The sequence below is a fragment of the Caenorhabditis briggsae genome, assembly GCF_000004555.2.
Source record: "Caenorhabditis briggsae complete genome, chrII, whole genome shotgun sequence".
Lineage (NCBI taxonomy): Eukaryota > Metazoa > Nematoda > Chromadorea > Rhabditida > Rhabditidae > Caenorhabditis > Caenorhabditis briggsae.
Genome location: NC_013486.2, coordinates 1,010,415 through 1,019,663, shown reverse-complemented (window position 1 = coordinate 1,019,663; position 9,249 = coordinate 1,010,415). Strand labels below are relative to the sequence as shown.

Here is a 9,249-nt window from a genome sequence, read left to right as displayed (position 1 = left end):
ATTGTCTTTTTTTTTTGGTTAAAGGCGCTCGCTGTGTGTCTGACTCTGTCTGTATGTATGGAGACAGAGAGACAGGGAGACAGAGAGACAGAGAGACGCAGAGAAACAAAAATCAGGTTTTTTTGTCAAAATTTTAGCCAAAAGAAACCGATTTTTATGTCAATTTTCAGCGATTTTTCATATTTTCTAGCTCAAAATTTTAAAAAAAATCGAAAAAAAAGAATTTTCGATTTTTATAATTTTTCGGAATTTTCTCCAATTTCAGCGATTTTTGGCTCGATTTTCAGCGATTTTCCATGTTTTCTAGCTCAAACTTCCTCGATTTTCTCGATTTTTTCAATTTTTTGACTCAAAATTCCTTCTAAATGCTCACTTTTCTCTTATTAACAACATTGAACGTGATCTGCTGCTTCGCTTGCAGCATTTGCGCATCGTCCTCGTCGTCTTGACCCATTTTGTGTGTGTGTGTGTGTGGCACCACCTCTGGCGCAGGCGGCTGAAAAAAAATGTGGAGTTTCAGATAAATTTCAGATCGATTTTACGGAAAAAAAGAGGAAAAAATAATGAGAAAAAAAAAAGCTAAAAATGGCATGAAAATTGCCTAAAAATGACCAAAAATTTAGCTAAAAATAGTTGAAAAACTACCTAAAAATAGCTCAAAAATGACCAAAAAATAACCGAAAAACAGGAAAAAAAGGGACTCAAAATGGCTGAAGAATTGCTGAAAAAGTACCAAGAAATAGGTGAAAAATGAGTTTAAAAAGGCTAAGAATATCTTTAAAAAATATCATAAAAATGGCTTTAAAATAACCGGAAAATAGCTGAAAACCGGTCGAAAAATGACCAAGAAATGGTATAAAAATAGCTGAAAATCCAATAAAAATGACCGAGAAATTGCCAAAAATTGGCTAAAAATCACCAAAAAATAGGTTAAAAATGGCTAGAAAATGACCAAAAACAGGCTGAAAAACGACCGGAAAATGACACAAAAAATTTGCTTAAGATGGCAAAAACCAGGCTAAAAATTGCTAAAATGGTTGCTGATATCTAGCTTGAAAATAGCTGAAAAATGACTAAAAATGGCTAATAAACGGCTGAAAATTAGCTTAAAAATGGCCAAAGAATGGCTAAAAATAGTTTGAAAATTGCTTGAAATTGCAAAAAATTGACGAAACAATGATGGAAAAAATGACTGAAAATACCTAAAAAATATGCTGAAAATAACTGAAAATTAGATACAAAATGGCTTTAAAATGGCCAAAAAATGGCTAAAAACTTTTCAAATTTCAAGCTGAAAATCCCAACATTCTTAAGTTGAAATTTCAGATTTTCAGACTGAATTTTCATAACTTTTGAGCCAATTTCTGAGGATTTTTTGAACCAAAAAAGTGGGAAAAAAAGCTAAAAATGACATGAAAATTGCCTTTAAATGACCAGAAAACAGCTAAAAACTGACTAAAAAATATTGCCAAAAAATTGCTCAAAATTAGTTATGAAATTGTCGAAAAAAGACCAAAAACATGGCTAAAAACCGGTCGAAAAATCACTAAAAATGACCGAAAAATTGTCAAAAACTGGCTGAAAAATCACTAAAAAATGGCTAAAAACCGGTCGAAAAATGACCAAAAAATGAGGGAAACTCCAGTGAAAAAAATCGACTTTTGCAGTGATTTTGTAGCTATTTCTAAGCCATTTTCAGCTAGTTTTCAGAGAAAAAATTGCCCAAACACAGTTCGAAATCCATCTTTCTGGCCTATTTTCTGCTCAAAACGCCCATAAATTTCGTGGAAAATGTCGATTTTTCTCGAAATTTCGAAAAAAAATTCCCACACAAAATGCGATGCGATGCGTCCGGCTTTTGGTGTCATCATAAAATGGAGAAGATAGAGACGAAGAGGAGTATAGTATTGAAACCGGAGAAGAAGAAGAAGACGACGACGTCAATTACTCTTCTTCAGAAAATAGAGACTGCGACGAACGGCGACGTCTAAGCTTAAGTATCCCTCATTGTCTCAATTAAAATTCGAAAAGTGAGAGAGAGAGAGAGACGCAGAGACGCAGAGAAACTACCAAAAATTTGGCTTCAAAATAGCCAAGAATTTGGAGGAATTGGATTAAAAAATTGCCAAAAAAATGAGTGAAAATGAATTTGAAATTGCAGAAAAATGAACGGACCCTATGCGCCTTTAAAGGCGCAGGGGATTAGTGTAGTTCATAATTACTGTAGTTTAGACTACAAAATCGCAAATTTTGACTCAATTTTTTTCGGTTCCTGTAAAAGATATCAAAAAATGGTCAACTGATAAAATGATGCTGATAATATGACTAACATTTTATCAGTTGACAACTTTTTGATATCTTTTGAAGGAGCCTAGAAAAAGTGACACTAAATTGACTAGGGTCTCTGGAGACTTGAAAATTTCAGTTTTTCTAGAAACTTCGATTTTCGGCCTTTTTCAGATGTTCGAGATTTTTGCAAAAATCGATACAAAGATAAGAAAGAGAAGAGCGAGCGGAGGTGATCTCATCCATCCACTTGTGTGGATGGATGATAGAGAACAAGTCCGACGATTTTCTTTCTCTGCCTCTCTCTCTCTCTCTCTCTCTCTCTCATTCTCTTTATCTCTGTCTGCCACTTGTCGCACTTTTCAATGAATCCGCCATCTCTCTGGAAGAGAGAGAGAGAGAGAGAGAGAGAGAGAGAGAGAGAGAGAGATCGTCAAAATCTGAAAATTTCAGTTTTTCCGGTCTTTTTTGGACCATTTCTGGAAATGAAATTGGCTCAAAATGAGCTTAAAATTGACAAAAATTTTGGCTCAGCGACACCAAAAACCCCATCGAAAATACCAATTTTCGGACCATTTTAAGCCCACATTATGGCTTAAAATAGGGCCAAAAATAGTCTGAAATCCATTTTTCCTTCCTAATTTTTGGACCATTTTAAGCCCAAAAATGCCAACTTTTTGGGTCAATTTGAACCCAATTTTTGGCTTGAATTAGGCTTAAAACCACCTTAGACTCTTGACAAAAATCCATTTTACATGATTTTTGGACCATTTTGAGCCAAAAATCCATCGAAAATGCTGATTTTTGGGTCATTTTTCAGCTTTTTTGGGCCATTTTCAGATCCAAAAAACCCACGTTTTTTGTGGTAACATTGGCTTAAAATCACTAGAAAACACAGTCTAAAATCAAAATTTCCATGACTTTTGGACCATTTTGAGCCAAAAATCTATCAAAAACGCCACATTTTTGGAGGTCATTTTTCGGCTATTTTCAGCTATTTTCAGAACTTTTGAAACACAATTTTTGGCTCAAAAATTCTTCAAAAATACCGATTTTCGGGTCATTTTCTGGCCATTTTCAGCCGTTTTCTAGCCACAAAGGATAAACGAAATGTAGGGAAAAAAGAAGCGAGAGAGAGAGAGAGAGTACACAAAGCCCAGAGAGACGCAGACACACTCTCTCTCTCTCTCTTCCCAAACGATCGGGAGGCGATGGAATAGGCCGAACAACATTGGGCGAAGGGAGAAGAGAAGGACAAGGTGGCGAGAGAGTACTGGAAGTCGTGAGAGACGCAGACACAGCAGCCGAACGAAAGCACTTGAAACTTTGTGTCTGCGTCTCTCTGTTCTCTCGCCTTTTTTCCCGAATTTTATATATTATATATACACAGGAGGCAACCAGGGGGGGGGGACCGAGCGAACGAGAGAGATGTGTTCATCACTTTTCTCTCTCTCTCTCTCTCTCTCTCTTTTAACCTGGATTCTTGAATCGTTCTGGTGTGTGTGTGTGTGTGTGTGTGTGTGTGTGTGTGTGTGTGTGTGTGTGTTAACACTGGTGATGATGAACACTTGACACTAAAGCTTCCCACGCTTTGGGGTTCGGGAGTACTGTAGTATTAGAACAAAGAGAGAGAGAGAGAGGGATATGAGAGCAATAACAGATGAGGATCGGAGGATCGGAAGATCAAGAAATCCAGGAATCCCAAAAATCCAGAAGATGACCTAGATTCTCAAGGTGCCAGTGGTTTTCTAGGCCACATTTCTCCATGGCCTAGTTTTCATTGGGTTTCTAGGCCATAATTCCAGAAACTTTTCTAGAAATCTTGCTGGCCGAGTTTGGGATTTCTAGGCCATCGGGTAAAAAGTTCTTCTTGGGTTTCTAGGCCACGTTTCTCTGGTGGCCTAGATTTTCAACTTGACGGAGTTTCTCTAGGCCATCTGATCTTAAGAGCAGCTACTCTGCTGGCCTAGCTTTTCAAGATGTCGGGTTTCTAGGCCATAATGCTCAAGGACTCTTCAGAAATCTTGATGGCCGAGTTTTTGGATTTCTAGGCCAGCACGATTTTGAAAAAAGCCAGCTAGGCGGTGTGAGATGGTGGTGGCCTAGTTTTCCAAAAATACGGTTCTCTAGGCCATAATGTCCAAAGCCTCGTTAGAAATCTTGATGAGGCCGAGTTTTTGGATTTCTAGGCCATCTAGCCAGAAGAAGCTATCATCTAGAATTTCAAATTTCTGGTGACATACAGTATCCCTGTGTCTGTCTGATATCAGCTGATATCTCTTGTTATCTCCTTTTGTCCTCCTCCGCCACGTCGTCCCAAATTAAGGACACACATTCTTGATAATATTCCTCAAGAAGAAGAAGATATTCAGAATATTCCTTTCTCTCTCTCTCTCTCTCTGCGTCTCTCACTCTCTCACTCTGATCCGTTTTGTCGGAACGGCAAGAGATAATTATGGGGTTTGGGATGGATGAGAAGAGAGGGGGACCTCAAATTTACATACACCTCTCATTTGTCGAGGTATTGTGACCGTGTAGCCGCCCATTGGAATACGGTAGTCCGTGTGAGCTGAGCAATCTTATTTTCAGCCATAAATTGAACAATTTTCAGATCCAAAAATCGTGCTTTTCCAGCTTATAGTATCTCAATTTTTTCGGTCAAAAATCCATGATTTTATGTCTAAAAATCAATGGATTTTGGGTTAATTGAACAATTTGGAATCGAAAATCTTGATTTTCTAGCTCAAAGATTCATGATTTTTGGCTTCTAAAAATCGATTGTTTCGGGGCTGAAAATCTTGATTTTCAGCTCCAAAATCTCCGTTTCTGAAGGCCTCTTCCGGTCCATCACAGATTCACACATGAGATAAATATCGGGGAAAAACGGGGACGGAATTTGGAACTTTCCGAGGTTTTGGACCACAAAACATGTGCTCAAAATCGCTTGAAAATCATCGCGAATTTGACTTAAGAAGCTCCAGGAACACGGTGGCCGAGGTTTCCCAGCTTTTTTTTTGGATTTCTAGGCCACCTGATTGTTTGAGATGTTTTGGCCATCCTGTTATTTGTTAGGCTGTGTGAAAACGGTGGCCTAGTTTTCCAATTTGTTTGGATTTCTAGGCCACCACAGCTTTTCCTAGGTCATATTGCCTCTAGAAGGTTTGCTGGTCGAATCTCGGATTTCTAGGCCACCAGGTAAGGAACCTAGCTTCTTGGAAGTGATGGCCTAGTTTTCCAATTTGTTTGGATTTCTAGGCCACCAAAGTTTTTCCTAGGCCAGATTGCCTCTAGAAGGTTCGCTGGCCGAATCTCGGATTTTTAGGCCACCAGGTAAGGAGCCTAGTTTCTTGGAAGTGATGGCCTAGTTTTCCAAGTTTTTTGGATTTCTAGGCCACCAAAGTTTTTCTAGGTCATACTGTCGAAAACAGTTTTTGGTCGATGACCGAATCTTAAATTTCTAGGCCACTGGGAAAAGGTGGCCTAGGCCATAAACCGTGTCCTAGTTTTCCAACTTTCTGGGTTTCTAGGCCACGAGAGAATCGGAGAGTAGAATTCATGACTTTTTGGGTTTTTTTTTGGCAGGGAGAAAAAAACCGGGAGCCTGTGCCAAATACACTCACACACACACATACATTTCTCTTCGTTCCATTTTTGAGTGTCAGCTTGGAGAAATAGTATGGGGGAGGTGAGAGACGCAGAGGAGTGCTCTCTCTCTCTCTGCCGATTTGACAAACATGGATGGATGGATGTGGTGGGGGGAAATTGGTAAAGGAAGAGGAAAAACCCGAAAATGGCTCGGCGAGCATTGACGTGTGAAAATTGAATGGAGCAGGAAGGGGAACACCTGGTATACAGATGGTTTGTCTATTTGTGCTCCGCGAGCCCAAGAAGACTGGTTTTGCGGAATCTAGAAATCCAGCAACCCAAAAATCTAAGAATCTAGGAATCTAGGAATCTTGAGAAACCAAAAAAATCTAGAAAATCTATCAAATCCACGAATCCAGTATTTTCAGGAATCTAGAAATTTAATAATTCAGAGATATAGGAGTTCAGGATTCCAGAAATCCAGGAATCTAGAAATTTGGAAATTCAGGAACCCAGGAATCCAGGAATCCAGGAATCTGGAAATCCAGGAATCCAGGAATATAGGAATCCAGGAATCCAGGAATTCGGAAATTCAGGAATCCAGGAATCCAGGAATCCAGGAATCCAGGAATCCGGAAATTCAGGAATCCAGGAATCCAGAAACCCTGGAATTTATGAATCCTGAATATCCAAAAATCTAGAACCCAGAAAATTCGGAAATTCAGAATTTAAGGAATTCAAACATTCTGAAACTGGGAAATTTGAGAATCCAATAATCTAAGAATCTCAGAATCCAGAAATTTGGAAATCCAGAAATTTGGAAATCCAGGAAACCTGTAATCCAGGGATCCTAGAATCTAGAAATCCAAAATTCAAAGAACCCAAAAATTCAGGAATCCAGGAATCTGAGAATTCAGAAATGTAGGAATCTGGGAATCTAGAAGTTTAGGAATCTAGGAATTTTAAAAATCAGTAATTTCAAAAACCTAGAAATCCAGAAACCTGAAAATCCAGGAATCCAAGAATCCAAGAATTTAGGAATCCAGGAATCTAGGGATCCAGAAACCTAATAATTGAGAAATTCAGGAATCCAGAAATCGAAAAGTCCAGAAATTCAGAAAAACGGAAATTCAAGAAATTCAGGAATTTAAGAATCCCAGAAATCAAATATCCAGAAATCCGGAAGTTTAGAAAACTAGGAATCTAGGAATTCAGGAATTTGTACGGTATTCAACCGTGTTTTTTCTTTTAAAATCCTTTTTCCAAGTCTAAAGGAGAGAAATCTCCCCAGAACACACGTGCAAGAGGTGTGGATTACTGTATCCGCGCGCGAAACTGTGTGCGTGCCAAAACGCGTCTCCTCTCTCTCGGCAAATTCTCATCGTTTTCTTTAGTTTTCGCTGGTGTTCGCTCACGATTGGTGACGACCCGTTAAAGTGTTGCTCACTGGTTTTAAAGATTTTATAGTGATTTATTGTTGATTCAATGAATAGTGTTTTATAGGAATTCTGTGTTTTAGTGTCTTCTAGTTTTTCAGGTTACAAAGGTCTCTTTGAGTGCATAGAGGTTCTGTGAGTGCATAGCGTTTGTCTGTGTCTCTCACTCTCTCTGCATCTCGTTGTTTGCAATAGTGTCTTTTAGCAGTTAGTGTTTCTGGGAGTTCTTTCAGTTACATTACTAATTCAGGAATCTAGAAATCTAGAAAGTTCAGGAATTCGAATTCCTAAGAATCTGAGAATCCAAAAATCCGAAATTCCAGGTAATCTAAAAATCCAAGAGTTCAGAAATGCAGATTCTAAAAATCTAGAAATCCCAAAAATTCCAAAAATCCAGGCATCAAAAAATCTAAGATTTTAAGAATCCAGGAATCCAAGAATCCAAAATTTCAGGAATCTACGAATCCAGGAATCTCAGAGTTCCAAGAAATTCTAAAAATTCAGAAATCTAGCAATTCAGGAATTCTTTGAAACTTCGGGAATCTAAGAATCATAAAATCCTGAAAATCCAGAAAACCAAGAATCCAAGATCATGTTTTCTAGGCCACCACAAGTTCTGGGTCATAAACCCCAAAGATTCTGCAGTAGATATCTCGGTGGCCGAGTTTTGGATTTCTAGGTCACCAGGCATTCTGTCTCTGAAGATACCTTCGTGGCCTAGTTTTCCAATAGTTTGATTTTCTGGCCATCTCACCGTTGGCCTAGTTTTTTATGTTCTTCTCGGAAAACTAGCTCTTAGTCTGGTAGGCTTTGTGAAAAAAAAACGGTGGCCTAGATTTTCCACTTCCTCGCTTTTTCTAGCCCATCTAATACTACTCTGCTGGCCGAGTTTTGGATTTCCTAGACCAGCAGCTAGAGATCCTAGCATCTTGAAGAAGACTTGAATTTTTAGGTTCCCAGGCCACCTTCAGAAAAGGCCTAGGACTCTAGAAACTTGAAGTTTCTAGGCCATGGCCTAGTTTTCCGGATTTCTAGGCCATTTTGGGCGGAAAAAGTTGATTTTTTCGCTTAAAAAATCAGCAAAAAAGGCGATTTACAAGAAGAACAGAAAAAGAAAGAGAAACAAAATGAATGATGTGCACAGTAGCGTCCGTCCGCAGTGCACCGCCGCGCATCTTTTCCGCGGAGAACAAACACGAAATGTTCACTTTTCTCGGCCGCAAAAGAAGACATTAGAAAACGCTGAGGAGCAGAAAACATGCGGTTAACACACTACCCCAACATCGTTTACACGGTCATTTCGGGGCAAAATGTATGTGTGTGTGTGTGTGCCTTCTGGATTTTTTTCTCGCGTTTTTTTACACAAAAATTGGACAATCTTTGAGGGAAAAAAAGTTGGTGTGAGAAACATCTTGATTTTTTCGAATTCCGAAAATTCAAAAAATCCCCACAGTATAACCAAAAAACATGGAAATGGAGCATCTACAGTAGTCCAAAATAGCTCCGGTCTAGAAAACCCAATTTGCAAAAGTTAGGCCACCACTACAAAATGACCTAGAAAACACACACTAGGGTCTTTTTTTTTGGATTTTAGCTATTCTGGGACATTTTTTCGAAATTTCAATTTTCGCGGAATTTTAGATGGGGTTTCTGACATAGAAATTCACGAAAAATAGATTAAAAATATGAGAAAATTCTGCTGAAAACCGGTTTAAAAACATCAAAAAAATTCAACAAAAAAAATACATTTTTCTTGGTTCGAAATATACAAAAATCGAGAAAAGAGAAACAAAAAATTAGAGAAAAATCACAGGCAAAATATCGAATTTGGCAGGAAAAATTGAGGGAAAAAACAACTAGAAAAAAGACGATTCTAGGCAAAAGTTGGCTGAAATTTTGGGGGAAAAATCATTAAAAAAGATGAAAATCGAACAAAAAATTA

The 9,249-nt window shown here is 38.3% G+C and overlaps 1 protein-coding gene across 1 annotated transcript in view; it reads right to left on the bottom strand.

Moving 5' to 3' along the window:
• Positions 1 to 454, bottom strand: part of Cbr-mel-11 — a gene marked incomplete at both ends in the record, with an annotated part of 35,480 nt that extends 35,026 nt beyond the window's left edge. Inside the window, one exon of the mRNA XM_045241705.1 lies at positions 374 to 454. Within this exon, the coding sequence (XP_045091723.1) occupies positions 374 to 454 (81 nt within the window). The remainder of the gene's footprint in view (positions 1 to 373) is intronic.
• Positions 455 to 9,249: the final 8,795 nt, after the last annotated feature.